Source organism: Hippocampus bargibanti, linkage group LG07, assembly GCF_051943395.1.
Source record: "Hippocampus bargibanti isolate YZ-2025 linkage group LG07, ASM5194339v1, whole genome shotgun sequence".
Classification (NCBI taxonomy): domain Eukaryota; kingdom Metazoa; phylum Chordata; class Actinopteri; order Syngnathiformes; family Syngnathidae; genus Hippocampus; species Hippocampus bargibanti.
In genome coordinates, this window is record NC_142740.1 from 1957391 (window position 1) to 1984002 (window position 26612).

The 26612-nt window shown below is 39.2% G+C and overlaps 1 protein-coding gene across 3 annotated transcripts in view; it reads left to right on the forward strand.

Annotated features, from left to right (window-relative positions):
- The window catches only part of sema6bb (sema domain, transmembrane domain (TM), and cytoplasmic domain, (semaphorin) 6Bb), a 127080-nt gene that overhangs the window by 74256 nt on the left and 26212 nt on the right, over positions 1–26612 (forward strand). For all 3 annotated transcript variants that reach the window (XM_088999976.1, XM_088999977.1, XM_088999975.1), the window contains exons 7-11: positions 15104–15202; positions 18377–18467; positions 19779–19898; positions 21335–21423; positions 21664–21881. In XM_088999976.1, coding sequence (XP_088856102.1) covers positions 15104–15202; positions 18377–18467; positions 19779–19898; positions 21335–21423; positions 21664–21881 — 617 coding nt within the window. The remainder of the gene's footprint in view (positions 1–15103; positions 15203–18376; positions 18468–19778; positions 19899–21334; positions 21424–21663; positions 21882–26612) is intronic.

Below are 26612 nucleotides of genomic sequence, written 5' to 3' on the forward strand. Positions count from 1 at the left end.
CAAATACATAAATAAATACATTAAAAAAACTATTCAACAACTAAAAATATTAAATACATACATCGATAACGAAATAAATACATACATAAATACATAAAAAAAATATTAAACAACTAAAAATAATATATAAATACATAAATAAATACATTTAAAAATTACTAAACAAATAAAAAAAATAATAAATAAATCGATAAACAAATACGCAGATAAATAGATAAAACATAATTTTTTTGTATACATGTGTTTATATATATATATATACATACGCGACTTTATTATACGGTACTGTTTATTTCTTTAATTATAATACCATAGCACATTATATTATATTGGCTTACGAACTTAATTGGGAGTGTGTAAGCTGAGAAGTGTGTATCTCAATAATTAATTTCCCATAAGAAACCATTAAAATGAGAATAATCTGTTCCCAGGTTCCCATAAAACATAATTTTCGACTAAATAAGCCTTAAAACTACACAAAATAGACCTTATTTTATGCATAATAAATGTGCTATGATATTATAATTAAAGAAATAAACTGTACTATATAATAAAGTTGTTTTATTGACCTTTGTGATGGTCGTTGATGGTTTGATGGAATGGAGTGGCCGGTCTCATCAGCATTAAACACTTGATGAGTGTAACGTAGCCTTCTTCTTTCGCCATCTTGAGGAATGATCCCTTGGAAGTGCTTTCTCTGCGATAATTTTACCTAGTTCCTCATCAATTGTGTTCTGTGTAGCTGGGTTGATAGCTTTTTGCATCAAGTGTACAGATGGCTTGTGCGGGTTATTTGTGCAGCCTGATTGATGGGATATTTTAACCTTGCAGTCTTCACTCTGCTTTTGAACTATCAAAGTTGAAACACTCTCTGTCGTCTGCCTGTCTCTTTAATATTTATAGTTGGTATGCCACGGTAAAATTTTCATAAATGTAACGTTCGTAAACGGAAAAGTTCATAAGCAAAGGGGTTCGTAAACCGAGGTATCACTATATAGCGGCATCCATATTCATGACACTTGAGTGTTGTTTTTTTTTACTGTCGTCTTCGTTTGCCAACTCATCGCCGACATTAACGAGGCACGCAATTAAGCAGAAAATCTCAAGCGATCTCCCCCTAACAACAACTGATGCCCCTCCGTCACTTCAACCTCCTGCAAACGTTCCCCCGCTGTTCATTGTGAGGGGGCGTCGACGTGAGCTTGTGTCACATGTGATACATTCCCCACCTCATAATGACTTTTGTAATTAAATGTTTCCGTCTGGCTGCTCACAAAGGACACCCAATTCTCCCTAATTAGACAGAAAATTTTAACGTCCTGATTTTTGCTGCATTTTAACTTGCCCACCCCTGCCACTCCGTCCCCTCTGCCCCTTTTTGTGTTGTCCTGGACGATTCATTTGCATAGTCCCATCATGGTTGCCTTGGCTTGTCACCATGTCTCTTTCTCTTTCTTCTATTTATTTATTGTTATTTATTTTTAAATTTATAATAAGAGCTAGCTAGATAGCTATATTGCTAATAGATAGCTATCTAGCTAGATAGCTATGTAACGAATAGATAGCTATGTAGTGAATAGATGGCTAGCTAGACAGCTAGCTAGCCGGCAAGATAACAAATAGATAGGTAGAAATAGGTAGTCGTGAGTAAATGCGGAAATCATCAGAAGTGATCGCTCTGTTATTATCGTGTTGGATATCTCATGAATCTTAAAGGACAACCGACATCACTTTTTTGTTTCCTAACTGACATCAGAAAAACGGTTTATAGCATCTAGAATATCCAAAACACGCAGTATGATATTTTTAGTCAAATGCAAAACACCAATAAAAAAATGACTTAAAGTGTCCAAAATCTGCAAAAAAATTCAACTGCCAATTGGGCATTTTCAGAAAGTCCCGCCCCCAGTTTGTGACGTCACGCCAAGACGTCTTGCATTGCTGGAGAATCAAAACAATGGCTTCAGATTCGGAGAATATGCTTTCTTGTTATACATCCAGTTATGAATATGATTCAAATAGTTCTGAAGAGGAAAGCATACATGTTTGCAACCGATTTAATAATTTATTCCGTGCCATTTTGAGGCAACATTGGGGGGAAATGTATCACCAAAAAAAGAGGCAGAAAATGCCGACCAAGCTGCGCGTGAGCAATTAATCAGCCCGTTTCCACAGGCTGATAAATTCCTTATATGGAGCTTTGTCGTCCTCTTCTGCCTCTTTTTGGTGCAACATGAGTCCAAGTCCAGCAAAATGCATTGACGAGATGGAAGGACTGCTACAATGTGTCCTTTTTTCGGTCAGGGGCGTCACGTACGGACTCGTCACCAACTCAAAAACAAGATTTCCGGAATATTCAGCGTGAGTCTTAAAATGGAAAATACAGCTATATGCGGTGGAATCTTTGTAAAATACGCTCAGTTAAAGTCATTTGAAGCCATTTTACAAATTATGGACACAACTTGTCCGGAGACGTCGGTTGTCATCTCAATGGAGACTCTGAAATTTTGCCCATACGGCGCGAATATGAGTGGGAGTCAATTAATTAGCTGTTTTTAACGCTAGCTAGGGTGCGCTTTTTGCCACTCACTGTCATTCCCAACGATAATCCAGTCGTACAATCTCCTCCAAAGTGTAACATAAGGATACGTCTGTGTAAGCTCTCAGTCGTACAGGAGTGGTCCATCGATGAAAAAGTACAGATGACGGCTGAATAAACCTTTTCATCGATAACATAAAGGATGTAAAGGTAGGCGGGGCCTCTCCCCCCTCCCCCCCCGACTTCGGTAAAATTAGTCCAGATGGCGACTAAACGCTCGGCATGTGCGAGTCCTTCTGTTCTTCACGCGAGGTTAGCGATAGCGAATTACCCGAGTTTGCGACTCATTTGTGCTTTTCAATTTGCCCTCCTCGTTTTCGGCAGGCTGTCAAACCTTTTTTTTTTCCAACTAGTAGTCACCGGACGACCGTCATTTCCGTTTGAAAAGCGGAATGGCGTGCTATTTATTTAATTTTTTTTTGGATGAGCCGACTCCCCGCTGTAAAAATGAGCTAAGCTATGTTAGTGTTTTGCTAGTTGGCAGTGTTAGCTCTTAACTAGCAAAACGTTTTACTATTTGGTAGTGTGTGCTAACGCTGCCAATTTAGCTAGGCTATAGGTACCCGTTTTGAGAGCATAGAGGTCGAGCCAAAGCTAGCTTTAAGCAATTCGTGACATGTTCTTTATTTAATAAAGAGGGACATTTTTTGGACGTGCAAAGATTAGCTAAGCTATGTTAGCGTTTTGGTAGTTGGCAGTGTTAGCTGCCAACTAGCAAAACGTTTTGCTATTTGGCAGTGTTAGCGAATGCTGCCAACTAGCAAAACACTAAATACCTTAGCTAAGGTATAGGGACCCATTTTGAGAGTATATAAGTTGAGCCAAAGCTAGCTAGCTTCGAACAATACGTGACATGTTCTTTATTTAATAAAGAGTGAAGTTTTTTTTGGATGTACAACGATTAGCTACGCTATGTTGGCATTTTGCTAGGTGGCAGTGTTAGCTGCCAACTAGGTAAACGTTTTGATATTTGGCAGTGTTAGCTGCCAACTAGCAAAACTTTTGCTATTTGGCAGTGTTAGCTAATGCTACCAACTAGCAAAACGCTAACATAGCTTAGCTATAGGAACGCATTTTGAGAGCATAGAAGTCGAGCCAAAGCTAGCTTTAAGCAATTCGTGACATGTTCTTTATTTAATAAAGAGGGACATTTTTTGGACGTGCAAAGATTAGCTAAGCTATGTTAGCGTTTTGGTAGTTGGCAGTGTTAGCGAATGCTGCCAACTAGCAAAACACTAAATACCTTAGCTAAGGTATAGGGACCCATTTTGAGAGTATATAAGTTGAGCCAAAGCTAGCTAGCTTCGAACAATACGTGACATGTTCTTTATTTAATAAAGAGGGAAGTTTTTTTTGGATGTACAACGATTAGCTACGCTATGTTGGCGTTTTGCTAGGTGGCAGTGTTAGCTGCCAACTAGGTAAACGTTTTGATATTTGGCAGTGTTAGCTGCCAACTAGCAAAACTTTTGCTATTTGGCAGTGTTAGCTAATGCTACCAACTAGCAAAACGCTAACATAGCTTAGCTATAGGAACGCATTTTGAGAGCATAGAAGTCGAGCCAAAGCTAGCTTTAAGCAATTCGTGACATGTTCTTTATTTAATAAAGAGGGACATTTTTTGGACGTGCAAAGATTAGCTAAGCTATGTTAGCGTTTTGGTAGTTGGCAGTGTTAGCTGCCAACTAGCAAAACGTTTTGCTATTTGGCAGTGTTAGCGAATGCTGCCAACTAGCAAAACACTAAATACCTTAGCTAAGGTATAGGGACCCATTTTGAGAGTATATAAGTTGAGCCAAAGCTAGCTAGCTTCGAACAATACGTGACATGTTCTTTATTTAATAAAGAGGGAAGTTTTTTTTTGGATGTACAACGATTAGCTACGCTATGTTGGCGTTTTGCTAGGTGGCAGTGTTAGCTGCCAACTAGGTAAACGTTTTGATATTTGGCAGTGTTAGCTGCCAACTAGCAAAACTTTTGCTATTTGGCAGTGTTAGCTAATGCTACCAACTAGCAAAACGCTAACATAGCTTAGCTATAGGAACGCATTTTGAGAGCATAGAAGTCGAGCCAAAGCTAGCTTTAAGCAATTCGTGACATGTTCTTTATTTAATAAAGAGGGACATTTTTTGGACGTGCAAAGATTAGCTAAGCTATGTTAGCGTTTTGGTAGTTGGCAGTGTTAGCTGCCAACTAGCAAAACGTTTTGCTATTTGGCAGTGTTAGCGAATGCTGCCAACTAGCAAAACACTAAATACCTTAGCTAAGGTATAGGGACCCATTTTGAGAGTATATAAGTTGAGCCAAAGCTAGCTAGCTTCGAACAATACGTGACATGTTCTTTATTTAATAAAGAGGGAAGGTTTTTTTTGAATGTACAACGATTAGCTACGCGATGTTGGCGTTTTGCTAGGTGGCAGTGTTAGCTGCCAACTAGGTAAACGTTTTGATATTTGGCAGTGTTAGCTGCCAACTAGCAAAACTTTTACTATTTGGCAGTGTTAGCTAATGCTACCAACTAGCAAAACGCTAACATAGCTTAGCTATAGGAACGCATTTTGAGACCATAGAAGTCGAGCCAAAGCTAGCTTTAAGCAATTCGTGACATGTTCTTTATTTAATAAAGAGGGACATTTTTTTGGACGTGCAAAGATTAGCTAAGCTATGTTAGCGTTTTGGTAGTTGGCAGTGTTAGCTGCCAACTAGCAAAACGTTTTGCTATTTGGCAGTGTTAGCGAATGCTGCCAACTAGCAAAACACTAAATACCTTAGCTAAGGTATAGGGACCCATTTTGAGAGTATATAAGTTGAGCCAAAGCTAGCTAGCTTCGAACAATACGTGACATGTTCTTTATTTAATAAAGAGTGAAGTTTTTTTTGGATGTACAACGATTAGCTACGCTATGTTGGCGTTTTGCTAGGTGGCAGTGTTAGCTGCCAACTAGGTAAACGTTTTGATATTTGGCAGTGTTAGCTGCCAACTAGCAAAACGTTTTGCTATTTGGCAGTGTTAGCTAATGCTACCAACTAGCAAAACGCTAACATAGCTTAGCTATAGGAACGCATTTTGAGAGCATAGAAGTCGAGCCAAAGCTAGCTTTAAGCAATTCGTGACATGTTCTTTATTTAATAAAGAGGGACATTTTTTGGACGTGCAAAGATTAGCTAAGCTATGTTAGCGTTTTGGTAGTTGGCAGTGTTAGCGAATGCTGCCAACTAGCAAAACACTAAATACCTTAGCTAAGGTATAGGGACCCATTTTGAGAGTGTGTGACGTTTTGTTTGTGGCCTGTGGTGTGTTCTAAACGCAATTACCGTCAAATTCAAGGAAGACTCGCCAGCCGGAGGGATGCGGATTAGTTTGAACGGTGGAGGCGACTGGTGTGTAAAAAAAAAAAAAAAAAAAAAAAAAACGCGTCATAGCATTGCGCGGCGCTGCTAATTTGGTGTTGCTGTTAATTAATCCCCCCTGCACACATGCTCGCTAACATACACACCTCTTTCATCCTGTCACGGAGCATCACTTCCAAATGGTGTGCCAGGGACTCTTTCTTTTTCTGGGAAGCGACACAAGAGCTTTTGTGAAGCGGTTTAGGAGTAGGCTTGAACATGTCACGAATAGTTGAAAGCTTTGGCTCGACTTCTATGCTCTCAAAATGCGTTCCTATAGCATAGCTAAGCTATGTTAGCGTTTTGCTAGTTGGTGACATTAGCTAACACTGCCAAATAGCAAAACGTTTTACTAGTTGGCAGCTAACACTGCCAAATATCAAAACGTTTACCTAGTTGGCAGCTAACACTGCCAACTAGCAAAACGCCAACATAGCGTAGCTAATCGTTGTACATCCCAAAAAAACTTCCCTCTTTATTAAATAAAGAACATGTCACGTATTGTTCAAAGCTATCTAGCTTTGGCTCAACTTATATACTCTCAAAATGGGTCCCTATACCTTAGCTAAGCTATGTTAGTGTTTTGCTAGTTGGCAGCATTCGCTAACACTGCCAAATAACAAAACGTTTTGCTAGTTGGCAGCTAACACTGCCAACTACCAAAACGCTAACATAGCTTAGCTAATCTTTGCACGTCCAAAAAACGTTCCTCTTTATTAAATAAAGAACATGTCACGAATTGCTTAAAGCTAGCTTTGGCTCGACCTATATGCTCTCAAAACGGGTACCTATAGCCTAGCTAAGTTGGCAGCGTTAGCACACACTACCAAATAGTAAAACGTTTTGCTAGTTAAGAGCTAACACTGCCAACTAGCAAAACACTAACATAGCTTAGCTCATTTTACACATTTAAAAAAACATCCCTCTTTATTAAATAAGTAACATGTTACGAATTGTTTAAAGCTAGCTTTGGCTCGACTTCTCTGCTCTCAAAACGTGTTCTTATAGCTTAGCTAAGCTATGTTATCGTTTTGCTGTGTTAGTTAACACCATCTTTTCAGATGACACTGAGTATTTTTGAACGCAAGAAGAAAGTAGAAATATGTTTTGAAATAAATAAAAATAAAACAGATGCTAAAATAACAAATAATACAGCTAGCTGAAAAATCCTCTTTAAGTACAAAGCAAATTCAATATTTGTACATGTCACTTTCCATTTGTGTCTATGTACGTGCGTGTTCGTGTTCATGTGCGAAAATCAATGGCTACACTCGACTGCCCTCTTTTCCGTCGTCGCTAACCTCAGGGAGGCAGCCAGCTATGTAATCGAAACCTGAGAGATTTAGAGGAGCCACCATGCCAAAGACGAGCTCCCCCGATGCGCCGCCCGCCTTCGATAGCGATCGTACCCACGTTAACGTAGCAGGTCGTGGCTAGGGCTATAACTAATATTTTACGAGCCGATAAATCAGGCTGAGTCTGGGGAAGTGCTTTACGATGTTACCGCTGTGTTTTGTTTTGTGATTCCGAAGAGGAATGTTGATTGTAGCCTGAGGTAAAAAAAATAAATTAAAAAAAAAAACGTGGCTTTTTGGTTGACATGAAGTTTTGTTTTCGGTATGAACAAAAGATGGAAAACAGATGCTAAAATCTGGGTTTCTTCACTATTGCTAATTATGAATAGTGGAAAGTAACTAAGTACATAACAGTATATAATAATAATAATAATAATAATAATAATAATAATAATAATAATAATAATAATAATAAAGGTTTCCTGTACTTTTACTGAAGTAAAATACTTTTGCTACCTCTGTTTGACTGCTACCTGTTTTTTTTTGGTGCATGTTTTTTTAGAGCATTAAATCGGATTTTCAAAGCAAAAGCGATTAGCATAATTGCGATTTTTTTTTTAATCTTCTTAATTGCGATTTATTAATCACAGGAATAAAAATCGGCGTGAAATAACAAAAATAAGATCGCTCATGCATTCTTGAGAAAAGTATTTTCAGCCGGCGTAGGAATAGTTTGTGCCACCAGGCAGTCAGGAGACTCAACTCCCTCCCAGCCCTGCCCCCGCCTACCTCTTCCCACTGCCACACTCACCGAACTCTGAGTACACACTGTACTACCATCCTGAACTCAACTTTTTTCTTTTTTTTCTGCAAGATCTCACTTCAACCTTTTTTTGTGTGTTTGTTTTTGCATTACTACACTACGTCACTTTACATACGACATTTCCTCACTTTACATACGTCACTACCTCACTTTACATACGTCACTACCTCACTTTACATACGACACTACCTCACTTTACATACGACATTTCCTCACTTTACATACGTCACTACCTCACTTTACATACGTCACTACCTCACTTTACATACGACACTACCTCACTTTACATACGACATTTCCTCACTTTACATACGTCACTACCTCACTTTACATACGACACTAGCTACCTCACTTTACATTCAGGAATTACATTTATTGTCTGTGTCATGCATATTAGCATATTTGACAATGAAGCTGACTTTGACTAGCATTATCTTCCAGTTTCGTTGCGCTAAGCTAAGCAGCTGGGAAGCGCAATGTGTTTCAGAACGGGTGGCGTTTGGACTTGATCGTTGTCGTAATCTGAGTAATCAGTCTTTCCCTTGAATTATTTACGTTTTAACAGGGTAGTAGCGCGCCTCAAAGTTAGATTTCATCTTCAAGTTTCATACCTGTACTCCATCATGACTCTTGGGAACAATCCATAGCGGTAAATCAAAACACATATTCATCCTGAGCCATATTGATGCTGGCTTGCTGCCTGCGTCATCTGAGCGCGAGATGAATTTTTCAGAGCCCCTGCAGCTCTTGCCAGTGTCCGTTCGAGGATTGGGGGGGGGGGGGTCTGCTGTCGTCTGTTTTTTTTTTTTTTGTCTTTTTTTTTTGCGATAGCTTGCCAACACCGCACAGGTGGCGTTTTGTCTGGACGCATTCCCGGGAAATGGAGGCAAGGAGCAGAGAGCACACACCTCGGAGGCATAAGGACATTAATGCTATCTAGCTGGCTGGCTATCTGTCTGGCTATTAGCTATTGAGCTAGCTAGCTCTGTATTTGCTATCTAGCTGGCTGGCTACCTATCTAGCTGTTAGCTATCTCTATTTGCTATCTAGCTGGCTAGATATCTATCTGGCTATCAGCTATCTAGCTAGCTCGGTCTCTATTTGCTATCTTGCTGGATAGCTATCTATGTAACTGTTAGCGATCTCTATTTCCTATCTGGCTGGCTATCTATCTGACTATTAGCTATCGAGCTAGCTAGCTCTCTATTCACTATCTAGCTGGATAGCTATCTATCTAACAATTAGCTATCGAGCTAGCTCGCTCACTATTTACTATCTAGTTGGCTATCTATCTTGCTATTAGCTATTGAGCTATCTAGCTCTGTATTTGCTATCTAGCTGGCTATCTATCTATTAGCTATCGAGCTAGCTATGTAGCTCTCTATTTGCTATCTAGCTGGCTATCTATTTACTATCTAGCTGGCTATCTATTTATCTATAGCAATTAGCTATTGAGCTTTCTAGCTAGCTCTCTATTTGTGATCTAGCTGGCTATCCAGCTATTAGCTATCAAGCTAGCTCACTCTCTATTTGCTATCTAGCTGGCTATCTGTCTATCTAGCTATTAGCTTTTAAGATAGCTAGCTAGCTCTCTATTTTTCTATCTAGCTGGCTAGCTATCTATCCATCTAGCTAGCTTTTAGCTCTCTATTAGCTTGAGAGATCGCTTTCTATCTGTTTGAGTTACTTCTGGGTTGAGTGAACGCTGGCGCGTGTGGCTGCCGCTACTCACCCACAGAAAAACTCATCCTGTGACTGTAAAGCGACCTTGAGAGTTTTGAAAGGCGCTTATAACTGAAATATATTATTATTATTATTATTAAACATTTGGATCTATACACGGATTTTATCATTCGCTCATTCACGGTTTGATCATCTGCTGCGTGTGTGCAATTATGTGCGCGATTGTATGTGTGGTTTCAAAAAAAACGCACTAAAAAAGCCTAATCCCGCTGACTTAATTTCTCTTTGAATAAAGCTCACACCATCGGGTGCCAAATTGCCTTCGTGGAATAGATGAATGCCAGTTAATGAAACGAATTCATGCAGCAGCAGATGAATTTTGGACAATTTTCATCAAGAGAAAATGGACATCGAAACGTACAGTCGTTAAGAGGTCGACAATTGAGCCCCTCAAAAGCTCAATGGCGTTCATTTCAGTTATTTTGAGTTAGACACAGTTGTTCTCGTCTTGTTTTTGTCGGAATTGTGCTACAAGTGAGGATAAAGAATGTAGTCATACATGGACCTTGTCGTAGCCACTCACACGGTAAAGAAATTCAAGATATGAGCCAATGACGTTGTCTTATTTGTTCTTATTTAAAAGAACCAGGAATCTATGCTAGCTATGCTAAGTGTCACTTAGCTAATCGCTAACTGGATAATAATAATAATAATAATAATAATAATAATAATAATAATAATACATATCATTTGTAAGCGCCTTTCAAAACTCTCAAGGTCACTTTACAGTCACTGGATCAGTTTTTCTGTGGGTCGAGCAGCGGCAGCCACATGCGCCAGCGTTAACTCAACCCGAAATAACTCTAATAAATAAAAAGCAAGCTAGCCAGCCATTAGATAGCTAATAGATAGCCAGTCAGCCAGCTAGCTAATAGATAGCCAGCTAACAAGCTATCCAGCTAGCTAGATACCATACATGGACCTTGTCGTAGCCACGCACACGGTGAAGAAATTCAAGATATAAGACAACACGCCAATGATGTGGACTTATTTAATCTTATTTAATAGAACCAGGAATGTATGCTAGCTAGACTAAGTGTCACTTAGCTAATCGCTAGCTGTGTAATAACAATAATAATAATAATAATACATATAATTTATAAGCGCCTTTCAAAACTCTCAAGGTCACTTTACAGTTACACGATAAGTTTTTTCTGAGGGTGAGCAGCGGCAGCCACACGCGCCAGCGTTCACTCAACCCGGAAGTAACTCAAATAGATAGAAATCTAGCTAGATAGCTATATAGCTAATACATAGCTAGGTAGATAGCCGGCCAGGGGGGCACATGTATGACTTCACTTCCTTGCTGTTGCCTCGCGTTTCGAGACGACGTTCTTTTCAAAGACTCCGCCGTTTTGAAAATTTTAATCAAAGCCGAGGGCTGATCAGACTAGCGCAGGAAGCCAGGTGGTAGCGAGGCGGGGGGGGGGGGGGGGGATAAGCTAGCACATGACTGTCACGTGAAAAATGACACCTCACGTTTGACACCGCTCAGAGGCATCAAACGCACTCATATACTTTTTTTTTAATTGTTGAAAATTGAGAACCTTGCTAGGACTGAAGCGGGAAAGCTTGATGGGCAGTTTTCGAGGGGTAGCAACATCTGGCTTTGAGCTGGTGGGTTTTATTGAACCAAAAAAGGGGGTCTTAAGCACGACCAGCCTTCACTCTGATGTCACTGAAAGCTCGCCGAAACTAGTACCATACGGACTGTTGACAAGTGGATGATTTTTGGTACATTCGTTTTCATATGCCCATATTCCAAAATGGCCGATGCCTATATTCCAAAATGGCCGATGCTCATATTCCAAAATGGCCGATGCCCATATTCCAAAATGGCCGATGCTCATATTCCAAAATGGCCGATGCCTATATTCCAAAATGGCCGATGCCGATATTCCAAAATGGCCGATGCCTATATTCCAAAATGGCCGATGCTCATATTCCAAAATGGCCGATGCCCATATTCCAAAATGGCCGATGCCTATATTCCAAAATGGCCGATGCCGATATTCCAAAATGGCCGATGCCTATATTCCAAAATGGCCGATGCCCATATTCCAAAATGGCCGATGCCTATATTCCAAAATGGCCGATGCTCATATTCCAAAATGGCCGATGCCCATATTCCAAAATGGCCGATGCTCATATTCCAAAATGGCCGATGCCCATATTCCAAAATGGCCGATGCTCATATTCCAAAATGGCCGATGCCCATATTCCAAAATGGCCGATGCCCATATTACAAAATGGCCGATGCCCATATTCCAAAATGGCCACACTGTTGTCATTTGCTTTTTTTAATAAAAAATGCAAATATATATATATATATATATATATATATATATATATATAATTTTTTAATTGGAATTATAATCAATAATAAATTGCCCAGCGTGGCACAGTAAAAATGTAAACATGCCTGTTAGTAAATGAACAAAAAAACCCGAAACCTCCATTGCTAATTATCCCAAAAACAATATGTCCGTGTAGTATGCATTCATGTTAACACGTGAGTGACGGCACCTAGCTAAGCCATTTGTTTCCATTGGTTATCTTTCCTTTTTTTTAATAGTATGATTATTTTTATATGCCCACATTCCAAAATGGCCACCCTGTTGTCATTTGATTTAGCTTTTTTTTTATCAAAAATGATAATGTAATTATATTTATCTGCATTATAATCGACGATAAATTGGCTAACCTGGCTAAGTACATGACGTAAACATGTGTCAATGCCTGTTCGCAAAAGAACAAAATAGAACCTGACAGCTTTCTTTGCTAATTATCTCAAAAACAATATGGAGGTGTAGTACACGTTCATGCTAACATGTGCATGACAGCACCTAGCTAAGCTTTTTTTCAACAAGTCATTTGTCTCCATTGGGCGCCGTTCTGTGTGTGTTTTTTTTAAGAGAATGATCAAATATATAACATTAATATGTTTAAGGTTTATATAAGTATGTTTAAGTAACCTGTATTGGTTTGTCCTAAAAAAAAGTAATAAAATATATACTCTATAAAGATTTGTACATGTACAACTGGCTACCTAGCTAGCTATCGATTTGCTATCTATTAGCTTTCTGGTTGGCTAGCTGGCTACCTACCTAGCTAGCTATATATTTGGTATCTATTAGCTATCTGGCAAGCTAGCTACTAGCCAGCTTTCTATTAGTTATCTATTAGCTAACTGGCTAGCTAACGTTCGATATATTTCAGTTATTCCGGGCGCCGTTCCGTTTTTTTTTAAGAGAATGATTTTTGTCATGTGTCTACTTTGAAGTGTCGCCGTGACGAAATTAGCCCCCGGACGAGCCGTTTGTTTTAAGGTCCTGCGGCGCTGGTACGGATTACAATCTGTCAATCATCCACGGTAACGTTTGTAGAAGCTTTCAGTGAGCGACAGCAGCCGCATTCAACATCCGTTAGCGTGATTGGCAGCGTTAATGGTGAAATAATTCCACACATCAGGCGAGTGAAAAGCTTCATTTCACCGAGCTGTTTTAAGATAATCACTTGTTTGGACCGCTGCTTCTGCTGACTGAATGATTGCGGGTTTTCATGCGTGCTCGAGTTGTTGTCATTTTTTTTTGAATTTTTTTTCCGCCCTCCCATTTCTCAACTCGCATTAATTTTTCTCTTCATTTAAAAAGGACAACCGACACTTTATTGTTTCCTAACTGACAACCGAAAAACGTTTTATAGGATCTAAAATACCCAAAACACGCAGGCTGATATTTGTAGTCAAATGCAAAACACCAATAAAAATGAGTTAAAGTTTCCCAAAACTGTCACAAAATGAGCTTGAAACTGGGGAGATTGAGAAAGTCACGCCCCCTTGTTCGTGACATCACGGCAGGATACTCCTTCACAAACTGCCTTGCTCCAGAATCAAATCACAGAGTTCAGATTCGGAGAAGATGCTTTCTTGTTACTCATCCAGTTCTATATATATATATATATATATATATATATATACACAGTAAAGTCTCGTTATATCGATATTCAAGGGAGTCCGAAAAAATATCGATATAACCGGGACTATCGATATATCAGACCCTGTTTGCATGTAATTTTCTCCGTGCGTGCATAGAAATAGTATCGATATAACCGGGACTATCGATATATCCGATATCGATATAACGAGACTTTACTGTGTATATACAGTAAAGTTATATACATGCAAAAAGGGTCTGATATATCGATAGTCCCGGTTATATCGATATTTTTTCGGACTCCCTTGAATATCGATATAACGAGACTTTACTGTATATATATATGGGTTGATGCCATATATCCATGTGCCTTTCTCGATACTTTTACTTTTCATAAAAAACTAGCCGTTTTTTATGAAACAGTTTTGCACATTTACATTTGCACAGTATACAGTTGACATTTTTATTGTGTTATGCTTGGAATATCTTTTTTTCTATCCTTTCACACCCCTCCAGCCATCCCCTTTCAAATTGCTGCTGTGGACTACAAATTTCCCCATTGTGGGACGAATAAAGGTTTTCTGATTCTGAATATGATTCAAATAGTTCTGAAGAGGAAAGCATAAATGTTTGCAATCCATTAAAGAAGTCCTTCCGTATCAATTCGAGCCGCCTGGACTCTACAGTAGCGTCCAGAAAATTCACAAGATGGCGCAAAAGCTCAGTTGGAAATGGGCTGATTTGTCCGCTGGGAATTTGTGTCAACTTATACCTTCTTTGTGCGTGTTGCCGTAATTGGCTGCGACACATGATTCATAATCGCGTTATTTATGTAGTTTTCCTTCTATTTTCGCCACCAACACAGTGTTTTCAGATGGAAAAAAAGGACCCAAAATGCATTGTGTGTCGCTTTCTCAGTCAGGGGCGTTCCCTCCGTGACGTCACTTAGGGCATCGTCATCAACTCAAAAACAAGACTTCTTGAATATTCAGCGCGAGTCTTAAAACTTAAAATATAGCTATATGCGTTGGAATCTTTGTAATAAATAAGTCATTTGAAGTGATTTTACAAATTATGGACACAACTTGTCCAGAGGTGTCGGTTGTCCTTTAAATTTCTCCCATTTAAACCAAAATAACCATCATTATTCACTATTCAGATTTGAAAACTAGCTATTAATGAATTTGTTCTGTATGTAATATCAGAATGAGAACGCCTTTCATAGTCCCACAATGGATAAAATTCGATATCTACAGCAGCAACATTGAAACGAAACAACTAAAGTGCCTTTTCGTTTTGTTTTTTTGTCACCATGCAGGATGAATGTCGGAATTTCATGAAGGTCCTCCTCAGTCGGCCCGGTGGACTGTTTGTGTGCGGCACCAACGCTTTCAACCCGCTCTGTGCCAACTATACCGTAAGTATTAAAAAATAATAATACTAATAATAATAATAATCATCATCATCATCATCATCATAATGAATGAATGTCTGATCTGTTCGCCCTCGCTTACACATCGCAATTTTAGTCCGCCTGCCAGGGTGAACATGCACGTTGTTTGTATGACATCATCCCACCTTCAGATATTTGTCAAGTGTTTTTTTTTTTTACATTTTTTATATGAACTACAGTGATACTTTGGCTTACGAACTTAATTGGTTCCCAGGCAGAGTGTGTAAGGCCAAAAGTGTGTATCCCCAAAATTTATTTCCCATAGGAAACCATTAAAATGAGAATAATCTGTTCCCAGCTCCCCATAAAACATAATTTTCTCATTGTCTAAGCCTTAAAACTACACAAAATATACCTTATGTTATGTAAGAAAATGTTTCATGGTACAGTAAAGTCTCCTTATATCGATATTCAAGGGAGTCCGAAAAAATATCGATATAACCGGGACTATCGATATATCCGACCCTGTTTGCATGTAATTTTCTCCGTGCGTGCATAGAAATGGTATAGATATAACCGGGACTATCGATATATCCGATATCGATATAACGAGACTTTACTGTATTATAATTAAAGAAACAAACTGTACTGTATAATAAAGTGTTTTTATTTACCTTTGTGATGGTCGTTGATGGCTTGATGGAATGGAGTGGCCGCTTTCACCAGCATTAAACACTTGATAAGGAACGTAGCCTTCTTCTTTCACCATCTTGAGGAATGATCCTTTGTAGGTGCTTTGCTCTGCGATAATTTTACCTTGTTCCTCATCAATTGTGTTCTGTTTCGCTGGGTTGACAGCTTTTTGCATCAAGTGTACAGATGGCTTGTGCGAGTTATTTGTGGAGCCTGATTAATGGGAATTTTAACCTTGCAGTCTACACTCTGTCTTTGAAGTATCAAAGTTGAAACAAGTCCAAATCTCACTGTTTTCTATCCATTTTGTCGGTCTCTCTGTCGTCTGCCTGTCTCTTTAATGTTTAAACCACCTCCGCTCACTGCTGCGTTCTTGACCAATCACGTGGCTTTACCCAACGACTGGGGGCGGGGAATAGAGGACCCAAACAAGCCGGCTGCCATTTTCTTGTTAGGAGAATGGGCTCGTTCGCGAACGTCACATTACTCATTGTGGCAGCTCCGTGTGTATCCCGAAAAATAGTTCGTATGCCAAGGTAAAATTTTCATAAATTTAACGCTCGAAAAGTTTGTAAGCCAAGTGGTTCATAAACCGAGGTATCACTGTACTTCTTTTCAAGAATCGACCAAAGAAAGAAAGCCAGATGATACGGGTTCATTTGAACTAAAACCAATCGTTTCTTATTTATCTCACGGTTACATTACGTCCCCTTCCAATTACGTGTCAGCAGATTTTGAAGAGGCGTCGAATGAACACGTGAAGAAAATATGAGTCATTTGTTTTTCTGCTTGACTCGAAGAAAAAAATGAACAGAGGGGAAAATATGAAGTCAACAAGGTTCTGCTAACAAGTGCTGACCTCCTCCATGCTGTCAATTTTCCCTCTCGTTGCTTTCCTTCTTTTCCCATTTGTCAAACACTCCGACGTTCAACTTTCCCGCAATCCCCAAAGGCACCACGGCTTCCTCCCCTTTAACGCAACTTCAAACCACGGCACAAACAGTAAATGAATGAGTCATTAGCTCGGCCGCCGATTGAATATTAAAGTTGGATCAAAGCCGAAATACTTTAATAATCAAAGGCGCTCTGGCAGATCAATTTTTTTGCTTCGTATTACAAGCGGCGGTTGAGGCGCCGGTACATTATTGGTCAGTTTACTAATGACAACTGTGCTCGACGCACCTGATTGCCTCGCTGTTTCCTTCCCCGGGGCCTAGTTAGCAATGCTAGCAACGTCTTTATTAATAGCTTTGCTTTAATGCAACGCCGCCTACTGTATCATACCGCACGCGAATCCCTCGTATATTTTGTGCTTCGCTGCGCATAAATTCACGCCTTGACCTTTTTTTCTATTTGAAATGATATGATAGATGATTCGGTGATAGCTTTGTAGTAAACAAGAGAGGAATAGTATCTTGAGTATTTCTATCGGTGATATCGCGGTGTTGTCGTCGTTTTCACACAGTTGTTGAGAGCGCAATATTATACCGACTAAGCTGGAGTTTCCATTTGGCCTCATACCTCGCTAGCTTTAACATTAGCATCGATTAGAATAGCTAAAACTACCAATGCTAACCGCTATTCCAATGAGCAACCGTCTAATTGGTAGTAAAGTTAGCTAGTCAGCTAACTGACTCATCAGTTCAACCATCGACATCCAAACGGATTATTGCCGACTAAACTGGAGTTTCCGTTTGGCCTCATACCTCACTAGCTTTAACATTAGCATCAATTGGAATCGCTAAAACTACCAATTCTAACCGCTATTCCAATTAGCGACCGTCGGATTGAGGTGTGTGGACTTTCCTTTGGTTGCCAATTGAGCATATGACCCATGCATGAGCGGTTATTTCAAGCTTCAAACTTTCCCGCGTGCTAATAGAGTTAGCTAGCCGGCTAACTGACTCATCCGTTCAACCATTGACATCCAAACGGCTTATTACCGACGAAGCTAAAGTTTCCGTTTGGCCTTATATCTCGCTAGCTTTAACATTAGCATCGATTGGAATAGCTAAAACTACCAATGCTAACCGCTATTCCAATTGGCAACCGTCTGAATGAGCGTGGTGGACTTTCTTTCGGTTGCCGATTGAGCAGATGGCCCGTACATGAGCGGTGATTTCAAGCTTCAAACTTTACCGCGTGGTAGTAAAGTTAGCTAGCCGGCTAACCCACTCATCCCTTCAACCATTTACATCCAAACGGATTATTGGTGTGGGGAACTAAAAGACATCAAGTGATTTATTTCTAGGAACCTTTATCCATCCCTTGTGTGGCGTTTGTGTGTAATAGTTGGCGCGCAACTGTGTGACTCTCTTGTTGTCATTATCGCACCTAATTGCCAGCACTGAACGGCTCATGTAGCGCTTAGGCTAACAAGCGCTAATTGTCATTCTCCAGTGACTTGTTTTTCATAACCCCATCCGCCCCCATTCACATTGCCACTGATTGTTGTCTCAGTGTTCATTTAAGCGTGTTTCTGCGTGTATTATTTGTGTGTCACAGGGGGACACTTTGGAAATGACCAGTGACCCCGTCAGCGGAATGGCAAGATGCCCTTACGACCCCAAACACGCTAACGTGGCCTTGTTTGCAGGTAAACGTGTCGATCGTGGCGCCACCGTGTTCCGGCTAGCCGTGCGCAGATTTGTTCCGTCGTCACCGTCATGACTCGAGCGCATCATTAGCAGCCTTTGTTGTTTTCTTTTATTATGCTCGGCTGTGGCTTTTTTTTTTTGGTTTATTTAACCGCCCCGGTTGTTGATTTCACACTTGATAGTTTGACTGGGCATTTCTCTATTCTTAATTCATAAATATTAAGTTGTACTCTTGTGATAGCTAATACATTTTGAATCCTGGATATATGCATAATAGAGGGAAGTGGAATTTATTTAGTTATTTATTTATTTATTTATGCATCTATTTGTTTATTTTTGGTGTATTTATTTATTTATGAATTTATGCAGCTATGTATTCATTTGTGTGTTTATTTAGTAATCTATTTATTTATTTAATAATAATAATACATTTTTTTCTAAGCACCTTTCAAACCTCTCAAGGACTTGTTTGTCTGTTAGCTATTTATTGATTGATTTGTTTTTTATGTATTTATTCATAGTGTGTTTATTTATTTTTATTTATTTTGTGTGCTTATTCGGTAATCCATTTTTTTAGTTTTTTATTTAATAATAAGAATGCATTTTATTTTTAAGCGCCTTTCAATACTCTCAAGGACTTGTTTGTCTGTTAGCTATTTATTTATTGAGTTGTTTATTTTGTATTTATTCATAGTTTATTTATTTGTTTATTTGTTCATTTATTTGTGTGTTTATTTGGTAATCTGTTTGTTATTTATTTATTTATTTATTTAATAATACAAATAACTAAATTTGATTTCTAAGCACCTTTCAAATCTCTCGAGGACGTGTGTGTCTGTTTGCTATTTAATTATTGATTTGTTATTTATTTATTTATTATTTATTTGTGTGTTTATTTGGTAAGGCATTTGTTGGTTTTTTTTTATAATACATTTTATGTTTAAGCGCCTTTCAAAACTCTTGTCTTTATTTATTGAGTAGTTATTTTATTTATTTATTCATTGTTTATTTATTTTTTTGTGAGTTTATTTGGGAATCCATTTATTTATTTATTTATTTATTTGATAATAATAATAATAATAATAGAGGGTAAAACTACGCTAAACTACCAATGCTAACCGCTAATCCAATTAGTAACCGTCTTACGAACAAATTCACCTTACGAACGACCGTTGGTAACGTATCTCGTTTGTAAGTTGGGGGGGGGGGGGGCGTCTGTAGCATGAATTGAATTGTCTTTAAAATAGTTTGACTGGCGGACAAAAAGACCGACTCGTTTTTCATGCACGTTTCATGCACGCATGTCACAGAGGGAAATCTGTTTACGGCCACCGTGACGGACTTCCTGGCCATCGACGCCGTCATCTACCGGAGCCTCGGAGACAATCCGGCTCTTCGGACCATAAAGCACGATTCCAAGTGGTTCCGAGGTACCCAAAGATCCGTGTGTGTGCAAGTGTGTCTTTTTGTAAAGAATTATGAGCGTTGTAGACTTAGGGTTGAGTGTGCCCTCCAGCCTTGACTACTTTATGTTGAGTTAGCAGCAGCTTGGACCGGTTCTCGTCGCACATCGCTATTTCACTAGATTAAGGCAGTAAAAAGAGTCGCTATCAGGCCTCGAGCAGGTAGACATTGCCAGTGTAAATCCAGTGAAACGGCAGGGTGCCATTTTACACTTTTTTTTTTCTACATGAACCGCCTCTTTCACTTCTCGTTGCCCATGAGCGAACGGCGCTTAGCAAGCTAATTGTTACAAAGTATGGAGTAGAAATTCCAGGTATCTATTTTTAAATGCGGGACCAAGTATAAGTACGATCAAAAAAATAAAAGTCAGGTACAGTGATACCTCGGTTTACGAACCCCTTGACTTACGAACTTTTCGGTTTACGAACGTTAAATTTGTGAAAATTTTATCTTGGTATACGAACTATATTTTGGGATGCACACGGAGCTGCCACAATGAGTGATGTCGTTCGCGAACGAGCCCGTTCTCCTAAAAGGAAATGGCCGCCGACATTTTTTTTGTCCTTGTTTCCCCGCCCCCAGTCTTCGGTTAAAGCCACGTGATTAGTCAAGACTGCAGCAGTGAGGGGAGGTGGTTTAATCATTAAAGAGACAGGCAGACATCAGAGAGAGAGTGACAAAATGGATAGAAAACAGTGAAAGTTTGACTTGTTTCAACTTTGATAGTTCAAAGGCAGAGTGTAGACTGCAAGGTTAAAATTCCCATCAATCAGGCTCCACAAATAACCCACAAAAGCCATCTGTACACTTGATGCAAAAAGCTATCAACCCAGGTAAACAGAACACAATTGATGAGGAACTAGGTAAAATTATAGCAGAAAAAGCACTGACGAGATCATTCCTCAAGATGATGAAAGAAGAAGGCTACGTTCCTCATCAAGTGTTTAATGCTGATGAAACCGGCCACTCCATGCCATCAAGCCATCAACGACCATCACAAAGGTAAATAAAACAACTTTATTATACAGTACAGTTTATTTCTTTAATTATAATACCATAGCACATTTATTATACATAAAATAAGGTATATTTTGTGTAGTTTTAAGGCTTAGAAAATTAGAAAGTAGAAAATTATGTTTTATGGGGACCTGGGAACGGATCATTCTCATTTTAATGGTTTCCTATGAGAAATTAATTTTTGGGATACACACTTTTTGCCTTACACACTCTGTTTGGGAACCAGTTAAGTTCATAAGCCAAGGTATCACTGTACACATTAGATAAAATAAATGTTTTTTTAAGTATTTGTAGTATTTTAAGTATTTGTAGCATTGCATGATATGTGTCCAATATTTTCTTCTGTGTTATTTTTTGTTTGTTTTTTTGTTTTTGCTCAATGCAGAGCCTTTCTTTGTCAGTGCTGTGGAGTGGGGTCCTCACATCTACTTTTTCTTCCGAGAGATCGCAATGGAGTTTAATTATCTGGAAAAGGTAACGAAACAATAGAAATTTTGTGGGGAACATAAATGCTAAAAAAAATTATCCTGTGACTGTAAAGTGACCTTCAGAGTTTAGAAAGTCGCTTAGAAATGGAATGGATTATTATTATTATTATTATTATTATTATTATTATTATTATTATTATTATTATTATTATTATTATTATTATAATAATGCCTCTTTTCCCCCAAAGGAAACACCTTCTTCATATGTCATTTGTCTTGCTGGCAGGTTGTAGTGCCCCGTGTGGCCAGGGTGTGTAAGCGCGACCAAGGCGGATCTCAGCGCGTGCTGGAGAAGCAGTGGACGTCCTTCCAGAAGGCCCGACTCAACTGCTCCGTGCCGGGAGATTCACACTTTTACTTCAACATGCTGCACTCCACCAGTCCCGTCATTAACATGCACGGCCGTGACATCATCCTCGGAGTCTTCTCCACACCGGCTAACAGGTACCGCCCAAAATGTAACCAATGAGGATTGTCACTTTTTCTTTTTTTTTTTTTTTTAATATATTTATTTTTATTCCCACTTTTCGACATGCTACTGTGTGGCATGATCAACATCCTTATGGCAGCGTGAACAATTCAAACACTGAAAAGTTAGCATATTTCCGGATTAAGGAATTTCCGTTTGACTAAATTCCTTATGAGAGAAAATTTATGACAGTCTAGCTGGCTAGCAAGCTCGCTACCTAACTATCTATTTGCTATCTATTAGCTATATTATAATAATAATACATTTGATTTCTAAGCGCCTTTCAAAACTCTCAAGGTCACTTTACAGTCACAGGATAAGTTTTTCTGTGGGTGAGCAGCGGCAGCCACACGCGCCAGCGTTCACTCAACCCGGAAGCAACTCAAATAGATAGAAAGCTTGCTATATAGCTATATAGTTAATACATAGCTAGCTAGATAGCCGGCCAGGGAGCTAGATGGCAAATAGCTAGCTAGCGAGAAGCCAGCTAGATATATATTAGCTGTCTAGCTGGCTAGGTAGCTATCTATTAGCGACTGAATCCTGTGACTGTAAAGTGACCTTGAGAGTTTTGAAAGGTGCTCATAAATGAAATGTATTATTATTACTGTATCTATTAGCTAGCTAGCTAGCTTTCTATCTATTTGAGTTACCTCCGGGTTGAGTGAACACTGGCGTGTGTGGCTGCCGCTACTCACCCACAGAAAAGCTTATCCTGTGACTGTAAAGTGACCTTGAGAGTTTTGAAAGGCGCTTATAAATTAAATGTATTATTGTTATTATTATTATTATAAACTATTTGCTATCTAGCTAGGTATCTATTCGCTATATAGCTATCTAGCTATCGATTAGCGAAATAGCTATCAAGCTAGATATCTGGCAAGCTATCTAATAGCTATCTATCAGCTGGATAGCTAGCTTTCTTTCTATTTGCGTTACTTCCGGGTTGAGTGAATGCTTGCGCGTGTGGCTGCCGCTGCTCATCCACAGAAAAACGTATCCTGTGACTGTAAAGTGACCTTGAGAGTTTTTAAAGGCGCTTATAAATAAAATGTATTATTATTATTGATGATGATGATTATGGTGGTGGTGGGGTGGATGGGGACATTTTGTTCGAAGGCGGCCCACTAAGTCAAGGACGAGGAATTCAGTAATGGACATCACAGGCTTTCACGAGCTCTCACAAAAGTGTTTCATCAGCTGCGTCTTATCTGCCGTTTTGGAAGAGCAATTGAACATGCGGACACACACGCGCACACACACACACGCGCACACACTCATTCATTGGATCCCAGATAAAAGCATTTAGCAGAGGCGTCAGACTCATTTTCTATGCGATATTGTGAATCCCTTTGTTAACCGCGCAGCCTTTGCGAATTCACATACAGTGATACCTCGGTTTACGACTCCCTTGGTTTACGAACGTTTTGGCTTACGAACGTTAAATTTATGTTAACGTTAAATTTTACCTTAGCCTACGAACTATTTTTCGGGCTCCACAAATAACCCGCACAAGCCAACTGTACACTTGATGCAAAAAGCTATCAACCCAGCTAAACAGAACATAGATGATGAGGAACTAGGTAAAATTATGGCAGAGAAAGCACCTACAAGGGATCATTCCTCAAGGTGGTGAAAGAAGAAGGCTATGTTCTTCATCAAGTGTTTAATGCTGATGAAACCGGCCACTCCTTTCCATGAAGCCATCAACGACCATCACAACGGTAAATAAAACGACTTTATGATACGTACAGTTTATTTCTTTAATTATAATACCATAGCACATTTATTATACATAAAATAAGGTATATTTTGTGTAGTTTTAAGGCTTAGAAAGTAGAAAATTATGTTTTATGGGGACCTGGGAACGGATTATTCTCATTTTAATGGTTTCCTATGGGAAATTAATTTTTGGGATACACACTTTTCACCTTACACACTCTGTCTGGGAACCAATTAAGTTTGTAAGCCAAGGTATCACTGTATTCGGGTTTTTGAGTGAACCTATTCTCCGTTCTTTGCTGAAAAACTCCACTTTCCAACGTTTTTCGATGAAAAGGTTTCTTCAGCCGTCATCTGTACTTCTATGAAGGTGTCGGACATTTCGCTCCTCATCCGAAAAGCTTCATCAAGAAAACAAAAATTTTGCTGGTAGCTTCCTAATGTCCAGAGGTAGCGGTGCCAGACCTCTGCTTTGATAGGTTTCGAACGTTTTGTGCTCAGGCTAAATAAAAACATTCCTGTTGTGGCAAGTTGATGTTCATGTGAAGTGAATTGAGGAGCTTCGATGATAAAAAGTTATTTGCTGCCATCTTGTGGCACGGGATTTCAAATTAGGCTTAATTTTAATTTTTAATCCACAATATTTTATGTAAGGGTTTGGAGTTATGATCTCAAATTAGCATTTGGGGTTGAAAATTGTTATTACTGCACTGTTGGAATGTTTTATATTCCTAAAGGTTAGCATACGCCGTACATTATATGCTGAATTTATCTTCAAATTAAATTCCTTGGCTTTTTTTTTAACATAGGTCACTTGGCCTAAAGTAGCAATGAGAAAAAGGAGTCGGAGTAGAAGGAAATAAATGCCAGAGTGTCCCAGCGGTCCCATGTGGGCCTGCTGCGCTACGCTAAGTGCTAGCTGGACAAATTGCTTCATCTGCCAGCACACAATTGGAACCTTGGCGCAAAGCCATTCGAGTGCACTCGCAGGTGTTCCATCATGTTACCCTTGTGAAACATTTGCCCACGCAAACATATCACGGATGACATTTATCTATCTATCTATCTATCTATCTATCTATCTATCTATCTATCTATCTATCTATCTATCTATCTGTCTGTCTGTCTGTCTGTCTGTCTGTCTGTCTGTCTGTCTGTCTGTCTGTCTGTCTGTCTGTCTGTCTGTCTGTCTGTCTGTCTGTCTGTCTGTCCGTCTGTCTAGCCATCTAGCTAGACACCTATGTAGCCATCTATCTATCGATCTACAGTATCGATCTATCTAGCCAACTATCTAGCTATCTAGCCATATATCTAGCCATATATCTAGCCATAGATCTTGCCATCTATCGATCTATCTATCGGTCTATCTATCGATCTATATATCGATCTACAGTATCTGTCTATCAACAGTAGCTATCGATCTATTGATCTATCTGTCGATCTATCTAACTATCTAGCCATCTATCTAGCATCTATCGAACTATCTATCGATCTACAATAGCTATTTTGATCTACAGTATTTATCAATCTATATAGCTGTCTGGCTATCTAGCTATCTAACTACCTATCTAGCTAGGTATCATCTACGCCGCTAGCCTGCTATCTGTCTGTCTGTAAGTAGTTTCTGGCTTGCTAGCATCGATTAGCTGGCATCCATATAGCAAGCTAGCCGTCTGTCTAGCTAACTAGCCATCTATCTAGCTACAGTGTATCTGTGTAGCGATCGAACATGGATAGCAAGCTAGCTATCCACACAGGTTGAGCGGGAATGGAAAAAAATATACGATTGGATGAGGGTTTATTTCTCAGTTTATTACTCTTAGTGCTCTATATTTTAAATCAGGTGCGTATTGTATTGTAAAAGTAAAAGCTCAAGTGAAATGTTGCTAGTCAAAAAAAAATGACCAATGATGTTGATTCAGCTGAAAGCGATGTGAGTGCTTGTTTGTTTGGGTTACTAATGCGCACCGTGAGAGGATTGGGAAAGAGCAAGAGACAGAAAGAAAAGAAACAAGCGAGAACGGCCGCGTTCTCAGAGTGGGAGGCCATGTTTGAATGTGGTCCTTACGCCGTGATGAAAGTGTGTGATGACGGCCACCTGAGAAAACAACACTAAATCAGGAAAGCAAGCAGCCTATCTATGTCAAATTGTCCTTCTCCTTTGAAACAAATTGTTTTTTTTTTTGCAGTTTTCTCCATGGTCATCATCGTAATCGTCTGTCTGTTTTTTTTCTGTTTTTGTATTTTTTTTTTTGCAGTTCTTTATGGGTGTGCGATATTTTGCAAAGTTGGGTGCTCTCGTAAATCCACATTCCACTGTATTTTTTCCACGCGAAGCCAAAACGAAATTCTGTTCCTGGATAATTTAAGTTAAGCGATTGACCTTTTTTTTTGCTTTTCGTGATCTAAAAATAAAAAATGCGGGCAAAAAAAGTTTTTTTTTCGGTGCCTAAAAAATCCCATTGCAATTGCTAAGGTTTGGAAAGTTTTGGAATCTTTTGGAAAGTGTTTGAAAGTTTTGGAAAGTTTGTTAGGGTGAGGGTTCGGGCCCTGTGTTAGGGGGTGAGGGTTTGGGGTTTGGGGTTAGGTTTAGGGTAAGGGTTAGGGTTAGATTTACAGTGAAGGTTAGGGGGTTAGAGTTAGGGTGAGGTTTACGGTTAGGGTTGCGATAAATTTTAGAGTTATGGTTAGGGTTAAGGTTTAAGAATAAGGGTTAGTGTTAGGGGTTAGGAATTAGGGTTAACGTTGATGTTAAGGTTAATGCTAAGGTTTGGTAAGTTTTGGAAGGTTTTGGAAAGTTTGTTAGGGGTGAGGGTTTGGGGTTAGGGTTCAGGGTTAGGGGTAATGGGTTAGGGTTAGGATTACGGTGAGGGTTTGGGGGTTAGGGTTAGTGTTAGGGTTAGGTTTATGGTTAGGGTTGGGATAAATTGTTATGGTTAGGGATAGGGGTTAGTGTTAGGGGTTATGAGTTAGGGTTCAGGTTG